Source organism: Rhea americana, unplaced genomic scaffold, assembly GCF_003343005.1.
Source record: "Rhea americana isolate MKP2758 unplaced genomic scaffold, rheAme1 scaffold_58, whole genome shotgun sequence".
NCBI lineage: Eukaryota > Metazoa > Chordata > Aves > Rheiformes > Rheidae > Rhea > Rhea americana.
Genome location: NW_028186734.1, coordinates 41112 through 61781, shown reverse-complemented (window position 1 = coordinate 61781; position 20670 = coordinate 41112). Strand labels below are relative to the sequence as shown.

General features: G+C 35.9%; 1 protein-coding gene across 5 annotated transcripts in view; it reads left to right on the top strand.

Annotated features, from left to right (window-relative positions):
* The window catches only part of ANKRD12 (ankyrin repeat domain 12), a 67384-nt gene extending 48374 nt beyond the window's left edge, over positions 1-19010 (top strand). For all 5 annotated transcript variants that reach the window (XM_085319241.1, XM_085319243.1, XM_085319239.1 and 2 more), the window contains 5 exons: positions 903-5578; positions 12364-12462; positions 14123-14266; positions 17297-17392; positions 17727-19010. In XM_085319241.1, coding sequence (XP_085175367.1) covers positions 903-5578; positions 12364-12462; positions 14123-14266; positions 17297-17392; positions 17727-17912 — 5201 coding nt within the window. In that variant the 3' untranslated portion in view covers positions 17913-19010. The remainder of the gene's footprint in view (positions 1-902; positions 5579-12363; positions 12463-14122; positions 14267-17296; positions 17393-17726) is intronic.
* The last annotated feature ends 1660 nt before the right edge of the window (positions 19011-20670 follow it).

The following is a 20670-nucleotide window of genomic DNA, read 5'->3' as shown; positions in this document are numbered from 1 at the left end:
TGAGGAAAAGTTCATCTACTGTTGCAGTAAAGCAGAATATTTTGACTAAGTAGTTGATATGGAGGAAAATGGCTGAGTTGGTAGAGATTGTAAGAGTTGGTGAGTTCCTAGAGGAATGAGTTGTCACAGGACAGTGTCCTTGAAGAAGAAGTTAGATTAGGCAGGAATTATGCTCAATAGATGAATTTTAATAAAGTAGATTACTTTTATTGTTTTGGGATATAAATGCTTACATACCTGACTGACAGCTGTACAATAGGAATATAACTTTTTTTTTTTTAATCTTTTGATTTGACTTAAAAGCCTTAATTCTAGGAAGAAGGTAGATTGTGTATTTTGAAGAATTTTGCCTCTTTCAGTTATATAGCAGTGTAACTGAGGGCTTTCATAGACCTTTGGTGTATGTGGTAGACTTTTATGAATACTAATGACTAACTCAGAAAATTTACAGAAACTTCTGGTTTTATTCCTGAATTACAAACCAAACATAACTTCTGTTCTGTTAATTCTGTAGTACAAGACTATCGTTCAGCGTATTACTCTTTCACCTTAACTTTTTAAATACTTATTTTGAAAAATACAAAATCTTAACTTACAAGATTAATCTTACTGCATACAAAATAGTTAATAGATTTAAGTGTGTGTGTAAGATAATGTTTGAGTATGGTATTTGTAGTAAGTGTACATCACGAAAGTTTGGGGTTTGGGGTATTTTGTTTGTTTTTAAGCATAAACTGCTATGTGACAAGAACTGCAGCAATGGTGGTCATTTTTTTTTTTTTTTTTTTTTGAACAGGCCATGTTCATTGTGATATTCTACTTTGATATTTTTGTATAAAGTTGCCATTTGGTGCTCAAAGCAAGAAGAAACATTCAACTAATTTTTGCTTTTCTCAATCTAGATTCTGAAGAGGCTCCATCTGTAAATCCTTCCAGTGTAGAAGGCAATGTTGATTCAGAAGCAGAAAAAGATTCTGTAGTCAATGACAGCAAACAAATGGTCCCTAATAAGGCGCCACCTCCCTCTGCGGTTGATGAGTATGAGTTTAAAGATGATGATGATGATGAAATGAAAAAAATGATTGACGACAGACATATTCTTAGAAAAGACTTGAGGAAAGAGGATGAGACTGAAGCGGAAAAGAACAGTTTATTTGTGAAACAAGAAAAGGTTGTGTTTTCAAAAACACTTAAAAACAAAAAACAGAAATCATCTAGGGTTTTGTATTCAAGTTCTGAAAGTTCAGATGAAGACGTACTTCAAGACAAAAAGATTGTCTCTCCTTGTTCTATTTCAGAGACATCACATTCTGATGTAAGAGTAAAGAAAGAATACATAGGTATAAATGAACACAAGCAAAAGGGCAAAGTTAAAAAGAAACTAAAAAATCAGAGCAAAAATAAAGAGAATCAAGAACTAAAGCAAGAAAAAGAAAATGCTAGAGTCACAAATGTAGCTACTCCGGGGTTGGATTCTTTAGATAAAACTAGAGAGGAGGAAACTTTTAAGAAGTCTTTCAGCCCAAAAGAAGATTCTTCTTTACATCTGTTTCATATCACTGCTGGCAAATCTCCTAAACATCCTTGTGGATTAAGTGAAAAGCAGGCAGCACCACTAAAGCAAGAAAACACTAAAACTTGCTCATCACCAGGAGGCTCTGAAATAACATTGCAATCCGAATTAGTTCGGTATGATCACAACACTGATTCTGAATATCAAGTAGAAAGTTCTAGTGGCAAGTCTTGTAAGCATAAAGAAAAAAGCAAGCATCATCAGAAAGAATTTCACTTAGACTTTGGTGAAAGATCAAGTCCTAAAATTAAAGAGGAAGATAATAGTCCAACATTTGAGAATTCTGAGTATACTCTGAAAAAGATGGACAAGGAAGGTAAAACAATTAAAAAGCATAAATTGAGACACAAAGAAAGAGACAAAGATAAGCATAAAAAGGAGCAGGATGGGGAAAAGGAAAAACATAAACATAAAGATAACGCTAAAGAGGTCCAAAGAAGTATCGAGTTTGACAGAGAATTTTGGAAAGAGAATTTTTTCAAAAGCGATGAAACTGAAGATACTGTATTAAGTATAGAACATGAATCTCTTTCTTCAGACAGAAAATCAAAGTTTGAAAAAGCTGTGGTGAAAGAAGATAAATTAGTTAAACAGTTCCAGAAAGAGAGAAATGTTAAAGAGGAGAGAGAAAGAAACAGAAAGGAAAATGAGAAATTTCTCAAGGATGAAAAAACAAAAGAAGAAAAAGAAATCGTGCTTGCAGATAAAGAAATGGAACTGTTTTGCTTAGGTGTTAAAGATGAGGCAGCTGCCATGCATTCAGTAGAAAAGGAAACAGATATTGAAAAGCAAGAAAAAACTTCAAAGGAAAATAAAGAAAAGACTGAAAAACGAATCTCAGTCAAGGAAAGAGATGCTGAAAAGATGGAAAGAAAAAATGCAGAAAAGGAGAAAAAGGTAAAACATGAATACAAGTCAGAGAAAGAAAAAGCAGAGCTAAATGAAGGTATAGAGAAAGTAAAGGAAAAACCCAATTTCCAGCAAGCAGAAAGATCCCATAAAGAAAACGATAAAATAAAAAGCATTAGTACTTTTAAAAAACTTGATGACAAAGAAAGAAACAAAGAAAAGTTTGAGAAGAAGCATGATAAAGAAAAATTTGATAAAGACAGACATTTGGCTGAAAGCAAAGAAAAACACTGTATTGAAAGAAAAGTCAAACAGTCTGAAAAAGAATCTGACTATATTAAGTCTGAAAAAAATAGAACTAAAGACAAAGAGAAGGAACCTGAAAAAAAAGACAAATCCAAAGATAAAGAGAGCTCGACAGTAGCAAACTCCAAGCATGTGCAAGAAGAAAGGAGATGCAGTATTACAGAAGGTAATAAAACAGTGCATGACAAACTGTCGTCTTTGAAAGAAAAACCAAAAGATGATTTGTTGAAAACTCCAGATGGTAGAGAGAAAGATAAAAAAGATAAAGATATAGACCGATACAAAGAAAGAGACAAGCATAAAGATAAAATGCATCACACTAGCTTGCTTAAACTAAAACTTGAACATGAAAAACTTAAGCCTAAGCCATGTCCTGCACCAAAAGATGCTCGACCTAAAGAAAAAAGATTAGTCAATGATGACTTAATGCAAACTAGTTTTGAAAGAATGCTTAGTCTTAAAGATTTGGAAATTGAGCAGTGGCATAGAAAACATAAAGAAAAAATAAAACAGAAAGAGAAGGAACGTTTAAGGAATCGCACTTGCTTAGAACTTAAGATAAAAGAAAAAGCAAAGCATTCATTAGCGGAAGTAAAAAACAAGGAACTGATTCGTTCAAAAAGCTCAGAGTTGTCCGATGTTTGCCTGAAGGAGAAACAGCAGAAAGAAGGTACAATTAATAGATCTCAATCAGTAGATACAAAAACTGTAAATGTAAAACCATCATTGGTTTTAGAAAATATAAATAGATCTCCAAAATCAGAAAGTGAAAAGACAGGTTTGAGCTCCAGATCAGTGTCTATGATTTCAGTCGCAAGCTCTGAGGATTCTTGCCATACCACAGTAACTACTCCAAGGCCTATAACTGAATATGATTCAGACTTCATGCTAGAAGGTTCTGATTCCCAAATGTCTTTTTCACAATCACCATTTTTGGCAAGTGCCAAATCACCAGCTCTTCTTGAAAGAGAGACTGATAGCATTGCTGAGTTGGCAGATCGCAATAAGCCACCTTTCCCAAGCAGACTTCCACCAGCCTATGTTAGATCGGCATCTGTTGAAGATGTTAAACTAGTTTTAAATGAGTGTAGACCTGTTGTAGAGGTGCGAAGGTGCAGTATGCCTGCTGCTGTTCCTGAGCATAGCAAACAGGCTCGGATATCAGAAGAAAATAACCAGAATGCTCTACCATCAGTTCAGAGTTATGCTTGCACTTCTCCTAAACCAGAACTATCATGTAGCATGCTTGAAAGAGATTTTCAAAATAGTATGTCTGGTTTGCAGTCAAACTTCACATCCTCTCCAACTGGAGCTGTTAGCAGCAACAAGCAGGTAATAACGGGTACAAGTGCTATTAAAAATATTGCTCAGATAAGCCCTTCAGAAGAATTTAATATGCATTTAGAGTCACGTAGTCAAAGTGGTATGACTCAGCAGACCAAACCATGGGATGTGCCTTTTGACAGACTTAATTCATTAAACAACGAATGTAACAGCTCAGGTTATGGTATATCAGAGCAAGATACTAATGTTGTAGCAATGCATAATTCTGAAAACAGGACTTTAAAAGAGCAAAAATTACCTGAACTTTTGCCTCAGCATGCTGAAATCAAGGGAAATGCCAGTTTTCAGGAATCTGCATCATTTTTACCTTCTCAGTCGCCTTGTTCTTTGCCTATCCAGCCACTCCCAGATATATCTAAACACATTTCTTTACCAGGCACTAGTAGTCAAGATTCATTATTTGTACAGCAGCAAAGTATAGTTCAAACTGCAATTTCTACTTTGGATACAGATGCTAATAGTACCAGAGAGACAGAAAATTCTTTCTTCCCTTCAAGTGTTAAGAAGGCTGATGTACCTGTTGCTGTATATTCCGAGAACTCTGCTAAGGATATTTCACAGAGTTATGAAAGAGTGAATGATTTGCGTACAGTAGTGATAGAAGAAGAGACTACTGAGGGTGATCCCAGTTCACAATTAAATACAAATCTGTATGCATTCAATAAACTTGTTTGCAGGAATGCTCAAATTGAAGTGGATAGTAACACAATGGATACTACAGATAATAGAAATGAAAAAAACCAACAAGAAAATTTGGTGTCAGTTGATGTTGTTAATAATAATGCTGACACAGATCTTTGTGAAACAAGTTCAGGAATGTTAAAAGAACTTATGAATGAATCAGCTAATAAAAAAACCTGCACTGCAGATAGAGAAAATACGTTAACGGATGATCCATCACAGTACTCTTTATCTAACTTGGAAAATAGTTCACAACAGATTATGCAGGAAGAGGTGCATAAATATAGCCAAATAGTTAAACTAGAAGGAGAAGAAATTGCTGAGGATCAGAAAGTGGAAGAGCAAGAAATACCTCAAAGAATCACAAGAAATAGAGCAAATTTGCTTGCTAACCAAGGTAAGCAGAATCCTGTTGGGTGCACGCTGACATCAGAAAAAGAGTCTGAATCATCAGCATCTATGAAAGGAAGAATTAGATTAACTGAGGAAGATGATGCTCAGGTACATCACCCACGTAAAAGAAAAGTGTCTCGTGTCCCTCAGCCTGTGCAAGTGAACCCTTCTTTACTGCAAGCTAAGGAGAAAACACAGCAGTCTTTGGCAGCTATTGTTGATTCTTTGAAACTCGAAGAGATTCAGCCATACAGTTCGGAGAGAGCAAATCCATATTTTGAATACCTACACATAAGAAAAAAAATAGAAGAGAGGCGTAAATTACTGTGCAGTGTTATTCCTCAGGCACCTCAATATTATGATGAATATGTGACCTTCAATGGATCATACCTGCTGGATGGCAATCCCTTGAGCAAGATATGCATTCCAACTGTAAGTAACATGATCTTCCAGGATTGCAGTACAATGAAAGGCATATTTTGTTTTCACTTTTGTAGCTTTCATATTCTTCATAAGTTGCTTCTGAAAAATCTCACCCTTCATCTTTAGGGTTCAGTAAAATTCTTAGGCTGAAAATCATGAATTGGCCCATGTCAAATTAATACTGACATCATACGTAAAAAGCCCATTTGATGGAAATATAAGTAGTGCTGTAATGGTCGTTACCAGAYGAGCAATCATGTAAGACACCTGTAAAAGGTACATAAGCAATTTTTTCTCATATGTCAAAGTGTTTCCTAGTGTAAAACCTTTCTTCTCCACATTTCTGCTGACRTTACTCCAGCTAAAACTAATTATTCAAAGCTGTGTTTTGCTCTAAGATGTTCAGTTTATCACCTAAAGTTTTAAATAAGAGTACCTGCTAACTGTTTAAATTTCTCCTTCGTATCCTGAAGAGCATAAAATGTGATCTGCTGTGTCCCAGCTTTTGTAATACRTCAGTTTAAAGTGTTCTGAATTTTATTTAATCATGTGAAACTGGTTTCCATTTCATTGAAGAACATCTGTAGTTCAAGGACATTTGTCTAGTTTTAAGCTTGCTATAGGTATCATTAGCAGTATGCTCATGTCAGAATTGTGGAAGAGATCGATAATTTGAGACCTCTGTGTAATGTAGCAAATAATTGGCACAAGTGCAGTTGATATTCTTTGCTGTAAAGGTGCCCCTCAAGGTATCTTAAAATACTGTGATCACTGCCAATCTCTGTTCTGAACTGTACAGGTTATACAAGTCCACATAATCACTGTAGCACTTGAATAATACTTCCTTTCTTTGATCCTTAGCACAACTGATTCTGTGTTTATTGTTACAAAAAGTAGGGACAGGGGAGTTCCAAAATGTAGTGTATTTGCTAACCACCAAGAAACAGAAGGAGACTTTATAAGTTTCTGCCTATCCTCTGACCAGGTGCTCACACTTAAACCACCCCAGTTCTAAGGTAAACATACTAACTTAAACCTCTTGGAAAGATTTAAGTTAATGAGCTTGGTAGTTGAAATGGGCTGAGGCCACACACTTGATTTCCTAAAGCAGTTATTTGGCCAACATGCAGTAACTTGGAAATGTCAGAATTCAGTAGTGTTTGATTAAATGCCCATTACTTGTCAAGTTATGGAAACCTCTGGCTTTGGGGCGAATGGGGAGAATACCTTAATCCTTCAGTCTGCTAGTTTGAACTGTTTGTGCATATGAAATCTCATACACACAATCTAAGCATCCAGTATTCAGTCTCCAGATTTCTGAATGGACTGTTGTGTTTACTCCTTTAAGATAACTTGCCCCTACTTGAGATGCTTCCTTAATTTTCTCCAGGAGAACTGCAGATTCCCTTGATTAAGTAATGAACATAAACTTTACGTATAGAGGTAAATTCTAAAATTTGTCCTTGATTCATTCCAGAAGTAGTCATAATTCCCAGCTCTCAGTTTTCYACTAGGTCCCATATCTGCCTGAGAAATATGTATGCATGTATATCCTCTCRTACTCAGCAAGTTCTCTTTTATCTGATAGTGATCATAGTTCTTTGAAATAAATAACAAGTTAATTATGGTTTGAGGAAAGATACAGGCAAGATAGCACTTTTTAGTCTGTAAATGGATTAGGATGTGTAATGAGGCCAGACTGCCAGCCTTCCCCAGTCTAGATATCTTTTTCAGTAGCTGTTGCAGTTTCTATACTATATCTTTATCACCAGAAGCAGAGTGTGTGTGTTTTTTATAGTAACTGCTAGTTGAGTACATACTGTTTCCAAGCTACGACTCACTGATTTGGCATCACACTCAAGTGCTTCATTTGGAATAACCAGAAAGTGGAGAAATGTGGCTTATTTTTTCCCTAGCCCACTTCTACCTGGGCAGCGCAGCTCATTTCCCTGTCCTAAATGGGAATGTGTGTAGGCATGAGAAGAAAAATAGAGGGTTATTGACTTGATATTTAAGAGTTGCCTCATACTTCCTTCCTGTCTCTCTGGCTATGTATAATAAGGACTCTGTAGCTCATGAGAATAAACTTAGGGAGTTGTGTAGTGCAAATTTTTAGGTAGCTGAAGTCCAGTAAGTATCAGAGATGCATGCAGGCTCCCTATTTTCATGGCTTCTAATTACTCTTTTTTTTTTCCTGACTTGCTTCCCTATACATACATGTCTTGCTGACACCAGCATTTAAAGTTAGGTACTTGTTTTGTTTGTGTATTTATAGTACTGTCAGTAGTTCACAGTTGTAGAACAAACATGACTTTTTTGTTGTATGCTCAGGAGGAGGGAGAAAAAAGATACTAAGAAGTCACGATAAATCTTTATGAAATTAGTGTTCATTTCCTTTAGGAGTAAGAGTGTATGAAAGCAGTGGAATTTGGAAACTAGGGGAAGCTTAGTGTTTATATGCAAACTATTCCAAGTCTCAGTGTTAAAGCTAAATATATTGTCTTCACATTGACATTCACACAGTGATATTAAATGTAATAGGAATTTAAGAAAGAATATCTGATTTCTAGTAGCCTATGTAAATTATGAGGCAAAAATCAGATTACTAGAGAATCATTAAAGAACCACCTAAGGAAACTCTCCTATCATAAAGGTTGTTTAACAGTTGCATATTATATTATGCATAATAACACATGCATGTTGTTAATCTTCCATAATTGTTGAGARTCCAGGTGTATCCCTTTACTTTCATGTTGCTGGAAAATGTGTACATCAATTTATAAACAAAACATTCATTTTTGAGTATGAAATCTTCAGTTTTGCTAAACTTTTTTTATGGTATTTTTAAAGGGAACTATCATGATTGTTACTTCCAGTAGCAACAAACTAAAATTAGTAAGTAATATACACGAACAAGCTCCACAAACAGAACACTGTTCTCCACACAGGAATTCTTAATGATAAACTATTGTTTGTATGCTTGATAAAACTTCAAGCATCCTGTAGATAGGAACCAGGAGATGGTGAGTTTAAATTTGAGTTCCATTGTATTGTTTACATATTGTAATTTCTAACCCATATCACCTAAGGCCATAAGAGTAGTTGCATATGAACTATGACTTCGCTCTCACCAGTGTAAGTATGAAGTAGGTGACATCAGCTCAGTTCAACAAATCTGCATCTTCTAGTACAGCAAATCTAAATTGTACTCAACTGTGCTGYCTTTCAGATTGATGCATTAGTAGGTTGTGTTGGGTTTGGTCATCCTTATTTATATTGCTTCCTGAGAAAAGATACCAGGATTATTCATTTCCAGTTTTCTGTGGCTATCTAGCAAACATGTTTCTAGGAAAAGGGGTTCTGTCCAGGCTCTCAGGCACTGTCTTTGAAACTTAAGTGGCAAAAGCTCACTTCAGAAATGTTACCAGAAACATACTTCCCAAACTTATTAAATGTTTTAATGGGAAAGTGGCCCGGTTGATTTTGATGGCAGGGGCAAGGTGAGGAGGGCGAGGATGTATGAAAGTAGTCATGGAGCTTTTGCTTACGTGCGAATCTTGAGTTGCTGATGTTGCTCTTTTTCTGTAACAGTTACAGAGGAGGATTGAAGGCCAAAAAGAGAAGAGTTGGTCTTGCAGTTGTTGCTGTGACGAAGGAYGCAAAGAATGCGAGGAACTTTGCGTGGTTTTGGGTGCTTGGGTGGTGAGGGTATGTCTTGAACCTTAGCTGTTGCTCAGCAGAACTCCTTTTTGTGCTGCAACGTGGAGGACTAGTGTCTAGGGCAGGGGAGCAAAGGGCTGAAGGGCCAAGTGTGGTCTGGTCCTGGGTGCTGCTGGTTCCTCTGAGCAAGATCTCTGAGGCAGCATGAGAAGGCTTGGGGGTCTTGTATTCAGAGTACTCAGCCATCCTTATGGATTCTGGACTCCTAGGAAAACAGCCTGATAAGTAACTTAGGTTGTGAAACAAACTGAGGTCACTTTTTCCTTCTGGTGTGTTTAGTTTCATGCTCTGTTCCTGTAGTTCAAAATATGTGTCTGTATTTTCCCTGCACGTTTTACGCTACCTCTTTAGTTACCATCACTTTGACCAGAGGAGGAGGAGCCCCTGGCTGTTCTTGCMGGCTTGAAACCCTTTTTTCCTTGGAACCTTTTTATTTCTGTTTTCCTTGAGACAAGAACATTTATTTCCTTTGCCCRAATCATGGTCACAGTGTGGAATTCCTAGTAGGTGGTATCTGAGGACAGAAACTATTTGCAGAACTTAGGGATCTGGGGCTCTTTTTTCTTTTTCCAACCTTTTCAAAGAGAAGGAAAATTTTGCTAAATTACTGTAAACAAAGTGAGTCCTGTGCTTAAATTTATATTTTGAAAGACAGGATATGACTTGCTGGAGTCAAGTGTTGTTAGCAGAGGGGCTGTAGGAATCTGTAGGACTGGAAATACCTGTTGCTGTCAGGCGGGAAGTCTTTCCCACCGCTGGTATTCAGTAGTCGCGGAGGGTTGCTCTGAGGCTCGGTGTAAACTCAGCCGGGGCTGTGTCCTCATCCTGGGGGCGTTTCTTCTAGCACGGTTGAATCTCTAGGGTGCACGTCCTCCTAGTTACAAGAAATAACATTTCTGTTTGCTTCTGTTTTTGAAACAACATGTTGATCAACATCGTGGGTTCTGTAGGAGAAACCGATCCCGGTCGAGGAGAGCTGAATTTCGGAGGCTTTTTTGGTTTGCGAGTTTGTGGCGCCACCTGCKGTTCGGCAATGATTTAGTTGTGCCCTGGATTTCGGTACCGCGGCCAATTTGCTAAGAACGTAGGCGGACTGAAACTTTCCTTTCCTTTTGCGATACCGGTTGGAAAGTCTGTATGTTGATAATCAGTAAAAGCAGTAATCTAATGAAGCAACGGTGGGATTTGAAAGAGACCTTTCTTTTACCCCAGTGTGTAATGCCAGCTTCAGAGGCAGAGTTCTGGTATACATTTAAATAAGCACGTATACAAGTTTGCTGTTCAGATAATCATCCCTTTCCACCTATTTCCTATGCTGCTGATTCTTATTTCTCCTGGAAAAAAAAATACATGGTATATAAATCTAGAGGAAAGAACAGCATTTTAAATTGTTCAGTCCATATGGATGCTTGATGACTCTGAACTACTTGTTCCTGCATACCTGAACTGCATAAAATCAAAGAATATTTAGTCAGATTTATTATCTTCTGCTGCTGTGTTTCTCTATTGAGAAAAGGGCTGAGATTTTTGAGAGATTCTGCATTTTTTAGTAAAATTCTTTTTTAAAATGGTGTTATTAAGAGCATATTGTCTTTATTGAAAGAGCATGACAGTGCTGTCAAAATTTCCAGACAAAACTGGTCTGTAAAACACCTCAGGCAGACCATGAACACATTCGAATCCATTATAATTGAGAGAGTTTATTCCAGTAGCTTTTTTTTTTTTTTTTTTAACATACTGATGGCTTTGACGAAATGGCAAATGCCATAAACCTTACTCAGTGTTTTGGAAGCCAGACCATTTTCATTAAAAGAGAAATGTGTGCTGTTTAGCAGTTTGAAACTTATTAGGGAGTTGCATATACTTTTACAGCAAAAATAACTTAATGCAAAAATAAWTAGTTATTGAATATGATTGTTAATTTTAAATACTGGCTTTCAGTTGGGGAAAATTATCCTGAAATAATTTTCCRTGATAATAAATAACTTTTGGTAGATAAATCAGTTTGTTATTGCAGTGTCAAAAATACCTTTTCATCCTTACAGTATGCATGATGGTAATATGCAATATCCAGACAGCCACAAACATTTTAGTAGTTTTTTAACACATTAACCRTATCAATGCTCTTACATCTAGCAGTTACTACACAGCATGCTGAACTGGCAGAGAGAACTTGCATAGGGAAAAGTAAACTTTGGTAGGAGCCTTAGAACTTTGTTTATTGGTTGCTTCTCAAGAAGCATCTAATTTCTGTAGCTGCTGTGAGGGCTCCAGGTATCACTTCAGATACAGGTCAGACAGGATAATARTATCTGCTGTTCACTACAATAGACTGTAAAAATGGGAGATGTTTTGAGTGTAGCCAGTCAATAATAGTGTAGATAGCTCATTCAGAGAAGTCTGTCCAAACATTTTTCTAGGAACAAACTTTGTTGTTGTTTGTTTGTTGGTGGGGTGTTGTTTGGTTTTTTTTGTGTGTTTTTTGGGGGAGGGGGAATAACTTATGGCTTTTTTTTTTTTTTTTTCCAAGCCACTGCCTGGGGTTCTAGTTACTTGGTGTGCTTGCTTATTCTTTCTGTTCCTAAGATTAGGAATATGATCTCTCATCTTCTGTGCTATATAGGATGCCAATGACACTGTATAGATGCATTTCTTTACTAATCTTTAATTTTTCTTTCTGTGTTCTTGTATATGGATAGACAGTTATTAACTTCCCAAAATGAACAGTTTGTGCTTTAAAAAGTCTAAAATTTGAAGCAATTGTATTTTAAAGATCTTCTTATATATAGCTCTTTTAAAGAGTAACTGTGGCATTCTGACAATGACTGGTTAAAATCATTAAACAGTATGAAATGCTATTTTAATCAGGTTTATTAACTTTATSATAAACTTCATAACTTGTTATTGCAAATGGATTGAAATCACCTAATTAATGGAACATAACAAAATGCTCAAATTTTCCCTAAAAAGTAGTGTGCTAATGTTTTCTTAAATGAATGTTCAAATCATATAGGCCATGTAAAACATGTGTTAAACACATGTTCGCTATACTATTTATAAAACTTTTTCCATAGATTACACCACCTCCCTCACTGTCGGACCCGCTTAAGGAACTGTTTAAACAACAGGAGGTTGTAAGGATGAAACTACGTCTACAGCACAGTATTGAAAGGGTAAGACTAAAGTAACCTTTCTTAATTCCCATTTTTAAACTTCAGGACAAGGGGGGTGTTCTAATGGATAGACTATACTTTACTCAATAAAATAATGCTTTAGAAATAAAGTACTTTCTAAATCTATGAATCAGACAAATATTGCAAAAAGGTAACTATAAATTCAGTATTATGTGGTAATCTAGAGAACTATTATTAGTAGTATACTGAAAGGGCAAGAAGCTTTTTGAATTACATCTTACAGCAGTTAACAGCAAACTCTTCTATGGGCCATGGGGAGTGAGAAGAAAGCTGCGGATTATAGTTCTGAAAGCTGATAATGGTTGTAAGCTGTAGAAATGGTCTTTGAATTTAACTTTTTTTATTTTTTTAAATAAATAAATTTAAGCAACAGTAAAATTCTGTAACTGACAGCTACATTTGTAGTTTGTTTAAATCRGAAGACTCATTTAGCTCTAAGACTAAAATGTTAATATTTACAATATTCTGTTTGTAAACACTGCCTAAACTTATGTTAGAACTACATCTGTAGTCCTTACWGAATTTGAATACAGAATTGGAGAAAATATGCCTGGTTTAAGGGKTTTTTTTCTAGTCACAGATTGCCCAAACATTTTTCCTTGGCAGACTGAGTTCTGATACATTTAGTGTTGTAGGCTAGATTGCTTGTGGACACAAAGACAGGACCCCTTTTTCATGCATAAAATACATTAGGAGCTTCGACGTGGTTTCTACAAGCAGCTGGCTCATGAAAACTCAATGTAGTAGTTTTTGATTAAGTTATTTTTGATGTAGCTTAGAAAATCAGTAGAAGAAATCAAAACTAGGTATAAAATAACAAGCACCGTGAATGTAAACAAGATTCAAGTTCTGACTAAAAAGAGATTARTTGTGACCAAGAAAAGACAACTATTTTTCTATCTTCCTAACTTCTTTTAATCCACTTTGTTTTCTTTTGAAAAAAAAATCAAGCTACTGTGGTGCAGAACAGTAACAAATATATAACTACTTCTGTGTCTTACAAAATTCTGCATATGTTTTGTATTTTTGTTATTTTGCTTGAACGCACTGTTCTTCAAATCCAACTCCATAATCCTATAAGCTAGGTTAGGCCAACTGAGACGATATTTTTTTTYCCTTAAATCAAACAAGAATTTTCATGTATCTGTGGATTTATGAAATTTCTGTGTATTTATTTATTTATTTTTAAAAAAAGTCCAATCACAAAGCATATTTCTACTTCAGTGTGCCTGACTTTACAAGCACATGACAAAAATCTTCATTCAGTTGAGAGTTACAAACCTGTATCTTAATCCTAGGTACCTTATCTCCTACAACTTTTTTTTTTTTAATTCACCTTCTTCATCAACTGGAACTTGTGTCAGGAGCATTAAATGGAAAACGTGGGCCTGACTTTCATCCAACAGTGAAAAACATTTTTTCAGTTCCAAGATTTAGGAAACATTCTTGGTATCAGTAAATAAATATTTTATAATCAGTTGAATAAACAGCCACCACTCCTCCTTTAAGTCCATTTCCTGCATCTTTCAAAAATGTAAGCCAAAAAAAGAAATATTTAAATACATAGACTTTTTATGAATGAAATTGAAATGCTAATTTATGAAATGTATACTTATACATTGATATTTTATTCTATTAGGAAAAGCTTATCGTTTCTAATGAACAAGAAGTTCTACGTGTTCATTATCGAGCAGCAAGAACTCTAGCTAATCAAACACTACCATTCAGTGCCTGCACTGTTCTGCTAGATGCCGAGGTTTATAATGTGCCTCTGGATGCTCAGGTAAAGAGATGTGTTTCGGGGAAAAAAAATCTTCTGTAATCTGACTCAAAGGGAGCATTTGGAGAGAATTCTAGTCTCATGGTGAAACTGTCATTGGAATTAAGATTTTGCACRTTATAGATGGCCATTTTGATTAGGTTTCTTTTTGAGTTTCTTTGCAATGAAAAAAGGATACAGATGCATGTATATGGCTTTTCCATTGTACTGTGTCTATTTTTCCAACACCTACAAAAATGATACAAAAGATAAGATGAGAATACTGCTTTGCTGTGTTTTTGTGAAATCTAATTTAAATCGTAACTACATGTTTATTTTTTTGTTTTTTTTTAAGGAAGCTCACAAACGTAGATCAAACCAAACAAAAACTGTCTGTAGTAACAGTCTGTAGTGTATCATCAGTCCAAAGAAGTGGGATGATTTTTAAAGCTTTGAAATGTTTTGTAGAGATATCTACATAATGCCTTTCTGCTCTCCATAAGATGATCATTAAACTGTTCTATAAGGAGCAGATTACTAGCAGTGAAGGCCTTGAACATAACCGGATAAAAGCATTTTTTTCAAAATCACCTCAAATCTGGGATCTCCTTGTTATTTACATGTTCAATCTTAGCATATAGTTTCTAGTTTAAAATAAAATGGGCAGTATGCTATATAAATCTGCTGCAGCCCTGTGTCTTACAGAATATGGTTTTATGGTATCAGTGTTTTGTGAGCAGGTCTGCTAACAAGAATGGAAACTGCATCTTAACTCATTTTGGTGTCTGTAAGATGCACATAATAGAAGGACTTTGAAATTTGATGTTATGGATGTAATGAAAATGTTGATACATTGAACAGTGGGCATTTTAAAATGAAACACCTACATTTCAGACATACATGGAATTCTACTTTAGTTTGTGAACCCATTATAAGCTTATTATAGCTTATAGTGTTTTCTGAATCTGTGCTATTATGTTTTTCTATCTTTTAAAGAACTAGAGCTATGCAGAACAAGGTGATTGAGCAGAGGTATCATCAGCTTTGTGGAGACTGTATTGTTCTCCCAGTTTTAGCTTTGTACTCACAAATTTTTAAATATTCATTTCCTTAAAAACCCTAAGTGATGGGGCAAAACTGAGATCTTCTCTTTTGTTAACAATTAAAATRCCATTAGTTCTAAGGTTCAGAATGTCTCTGCTTTTTTTGCCCTAACTAAAAGGCAACTTAAAAGATTTTCAGAATTTTAACACACATCTGAGTTAGGTTTATATTTGCATGCTGTTGATGCTTTACAATTGATTTTAAATAAGTTGGTTTTCTATTTGAATTCTGTGAGGGAAAAGGAACTCTTATGAGAGAGTCATTTTTTCCTCAAGTATTGCTGCCATTTTTTACTATTTTACTATTTATTATTTTACACTTAAAATAAGGGGCACACTCCTGCCCTCTCATTACTGCAGCCTGGAACACAAAACCGCTGAAGTAATTTTTCATGGAAGAGAGTAATACTGCACATAATGCTCAGCAGAGTATTAAGTATACTTTTAATTATCACTGAAGCCTGTGTTTTTAAACTACAGACTTGAAAGCGATGCTCTAATTTAAATTTGTTTAATAGGAAGGAAGTGAAYATGTAAGAAATCATTCTCTTGTAGTAATTCGTTCTAACCCTTTCTTGTTGCCCTTCCCTCAGCAAATCTAATTTTATTGTACAATGAAGAAACATCTTCTGAATAACTTTTTTTTCTTTTGAGGCAAATAGCTGAGAAAGATGCGTAAGCAAAGATCACATTTATTTGGCAGGAAAACAACAGTCTCAGTTCTTCTGAGGGATTTCACAGTCTTGCAGGCTTGCCGAGAGAGCTGTTGATGTRCAGACTAAGTAGAGCCTCACAGTCGTGTGGCTGAGAGGCTCAGGTTTTTGGTGGACAGTCAGCTGGGTACAGCTCACCTAAATGGCTACAGTTCAGAATTACAAGATCAGTGTTGTTGAGGGCTCTTTCCAGACAAATCTGAGCTTTCATTTTGGGAATATCTGAATCCTCAAACAGCTGTTTTCTAGACATTTCTGTGGCTGGCCAGCTTTTTATTTTTTCTGTTCTTGCCCATTGTTGTAGTTAATGTGTTCCTGCAGTGTCCAAGAGATTTGGCTTTCTTTTCTAGAAATAACAGGAGCTTGTGCTGTCTAATGATTACTATTTAAATGTTGACATAATCTAGTTTTAAGACCATCTGTAGAGAATCGAGTTTCTCACAGTGGACAAATGTGGTATTCCAGATCCTTAGAAAATAGAGAGGGGTTATATATATATTTTTTAATGGATTTGATTGGCCAGGACAAATAAGTGTCCTCTCTCTTTTAATCTCCTTTGACACATCTTTCATTCCCCAAAAGTCTGAAAAAGCGAGCTAGTTTTTCATGACTGTTTTGTGGTAATTCTTTTTTCTTATTCCTGCCTTTAAATAGTTGTGCAGCCAATTAAGTCAGATTGCTTAATATTTACTAATTAATGTTTTGGGGGATAGAGGGATAGTGTAGTGGTTATCACATTTGCTTTACATGCTGAAGGTCCTGAGTTCAAGCCTCAGTGGAACCAGCACCGGGAAATCTTTGGGAGGTAGGACTAGATGATCTGCAGAGGTCCTTTCCAGCCTTACTCATTCTGTGATATTTCTGTGATATTTTGCTTTTCTCTGAGAGGACATCCATTTGTTACTGGAATAAAAAGCAAACAAAACAAACAAAGCACGGATAGCAATTTTTTGAAAGATCTGCCTTATACTGATTAAGACTTTAAGGCATAAATCTTGAAGCCTCCTACTTTAAATTTTAAAAATAGCTTTAGCTTGAGGGAATCTGAAAATGTTCGTATTTAGTGAGGAGCTGATTGACAGTGGAAGTAGTCGTCAACAGATATGCTTATAGCTTGATACTTAGAGTTTATTTTTCATCTGAAGCACTGTTTATGAATGTCCCACAAAACATGTTTTACAGTATGAAAGTGAATTATCAAATAACTTGGTTTTTAAAAGACTTTTGTTTCTTTGTAGGCTGATGATAGTAAAACATCAGTGAGGGATCGATTTAATGCAAGACAATTTATGTCATGGTTACAGGACGTCGATGATAAGTTTGACAAATTAAAGGTATATTTCTTTGTCTTTTCATATCTCTTAAAAAGAAAAGCCTCTATTGTCACTACAAAGATGGTACTAGATTTAAGTGCAGTATAAATTTTTGTAGCAGTTTTAAGGCCACATACGTCTAGCCAGATTTWAAAAAAAAAAAACTTTTTGTTGATGCCTAATTTAATGGAATAATCTGTGACTTCCTAAACACACAGTGAGGAAATTATTTATTCCCATATAAATGTCTTTCACACTGCTGAAGAGATGCCTAGATATTTTTTCTTTCTTAAACTTTCATTTTTCATACTATTTTTCAAATACTGAAATAACTTATTTTTGAATTTTAAAATAGACATGCCTTTTGATGAGGCAGCAGCATGAAGCAGCAGCTTTAAATGCGGTACAGAGACTGGAGTGGCAGCTTAAACTACAAGAACTTGATCCTGCTACATACAAATCTATCAGCATTTATGAAATTCAGGAGTTTTATGTTCCTCTTGTTGATGTTAATGATGACTTTGAATTGACACCAATATGACGACTAGTATCATCTGTCTCTTTTCTGTTGTACAGCTAGAGACTGATGTGCAATCATACAGAAATGTATTTTTCTTTTAAGACAGGGCACTTAATTTTTTCAGTAATTCAGCTGTCCCTTCAGAAAAATGTTAAACAGTCTTGTTCAAATACAGAGGATGGATACTAATTTGAAAAATCAGTTCCCCAGTAAATAACATTATTTGTATTTTAAAAGTTGTGTATAGTTGTGCGGCTTATTGCTAAAAAAGATGACAAAACATGGTGAGTTAACAGCGCTGGAAGCTGTTAATAACTAAAACAGCCACCGAAAAACAAGTGATACTTAATATGCTATAAACCTTTGTTGTATTATGAAACTTCAGTAACAGTTGAACTCCCACAGAAAAGATGAAAAAGCCTGTGGAAGCAAATATAATATTTGGAGGAAAATAGTCTATTAATCTTATTATATTTTGTAAATTACTGTACAGTTTTCTTTTTGGAAAAAGATGTAATATTGTCTTCATTTTTTAATAATTTATTTTATACATATTGTGCAAATGTAAATAGTCTTGTAATGTTCAAACCTGTATAAAATAGATATTTTAATTTTTTAATTATAAAACTGTTTTTGTCTGTTTTATTGGACCAAAGTTGTAGGGGATTCTCTCTCTCTCTCTCTCTCTCTCTCTCTCTCTCTCTCTCTCTCTCTCTCTCTCTCTCTCTCCCCCCCCCCCCCCCCCCCAAAGTGTAGTGTGTTCCTGTTTGGCAGTTCTTTTTAACAAGGCATGTGTTTGATTTAGCTGCTTGTTTCATCACTGTAACTGTAAAAGAACTGAAACTGAACTGTATTGCATGCTTCACAGAACTCTCAACTCCTTTACTTCAGTAACTGATACCTAAACAATTGTAATATCTACAAGACTATATTTCATATTAGTCTGTAATGCCATACCTATGACTTACTATACTAAAAATATTTTTGTGTAAAACATTAAAAAGAAAAAAAAAACTCTTATATGGTGGTCTCGTAATAGAGCCTATTTTTTTCCAACAAAATGCCTTTGAATGAAAATTCTTAAATTGTATATTGTCTATTTTAATATTAATCTATGGAAGGATATGTAAATAGTTGTAAATATAATGTTTAATAAATTTTATTGGTCACATTATTAGTTGGAATTTCTTAATATTGTAACACTTGATTTATCAAATTTTATCATTCCTGCTATAGGGAATATGTAAAGAGGGTCAACTGAAACCCACAAATTCCTGCGTTACAAAATTTAATACTTCTTAATCCTTAGTATTGTTAATGAGCAGGCAGTTAATTATTTATTAGTGGAAGGTTATAGATATTCATGAAAAGATTTGTTACCATCTAGGCCATAAAATATTCAAGAATGCTTGGGATCCGATTTCAGTGAAATTACATCTGAAAGAAACGGGGCTTGTGCAAGAGACCTTTACCTGGAAAAGAGATTTATAGTACTTGGTTTGAACTGATTTGTAATTATTTGATGAACTACTACAGGACACTATTCCGTATGCTTATATGAATGCCCAGTGTACCTTTCTTGTGATGGAGAGCAAACAAGCATTAGACAAGAGACTGTAAGGACAGTGTTACTTTCCCATGTGCACATKTTTGCTAGTTAGAGTCAAGAGTAAAGTAATAGCTACTCAAACACGCTAAAGCTGGATAAAGCACCGATTAATGTGTAATTCCTGCCCTGTACTACCTTTTATTCACCCCACACACRCTTTTGTTAGGTACTGGAGGAGGAGGAAGTTGATGTTGCTTTTACAAAGGAGTGCCTTACTGATACCACTCAAAATTGAAAATGTATTGAGGAACATACCTCCAGAAGAGTATTACATTTGTAGCAGTTAAATTTGAAAATAATACAGATAGCTGTAGGTGGAGAAGCCCTTTAAAAGAATGGAAAAAAATGGATAGAGCTGCAAGGTGCTTCAAAAATAGTAAATGGGCACAACTTCACTGCTTCCAAATATTTAGTCTAATAAGAAGTAAACATGCATATCTGGAAGAACTTACACAGACTTTTTGAAATGTGGGTTGGGTTATGAATACTTCAATTATTTTGTTTAAAAAAAAAAAGATGGATTGGGTTGCAGAGTGTTGGTTGCCTTCGGCAAGGGGTGGTGGCAGTGGGTGAGCGCAAAAACAACAAAAAAAAGGTGGGATGGAGACAATCAGGTAGACCTGTCGCTGGAGCTTGGTTTGGAAGCAGTAATTACACAGGGGTGCCGCAGTACGCAGACGTAAAAGGTGCTCGCAAAGAGCAAGGATGTACGAGAACAGTGCTGTGAAAACCGGTGCCCCGCGCGGGTCACAGCCTTGCAGGGCAGCACAAGCCAAAGGGGAAAGAAAGTTCATGGTCGAGAGGGATCTGAACCCAGGCTTTGCTCCAGTAATGTATTTTCTCACGTTTACTTTGTGGGGTGATGTTGAATCCATGTGTACTTCCATCGACAAAGTGGTGCAAGAGTGGAGGGAGGAGGAGGTGGAATGGGTTCAGACTGATTATTTATTGGGGAGAAGGCCTCGTTTCTGCTGTCTTCGGGGAAACTGTTCGTATCCCTGGGTGGTTCTGCTAGGGATCAAGCTCTTCACGCGGGTCCCTCTGAGCTCGGCACGGGGGAGGAYAAACCACCAACGCAAGGACGTTTCCGAGGCAGATGTCGGCCCGCAGAAGACTGCCGCCGCCAGGCTCAGCCAGCGGCGAAACGCCGCGGCACCCGCCGCCGCCGCC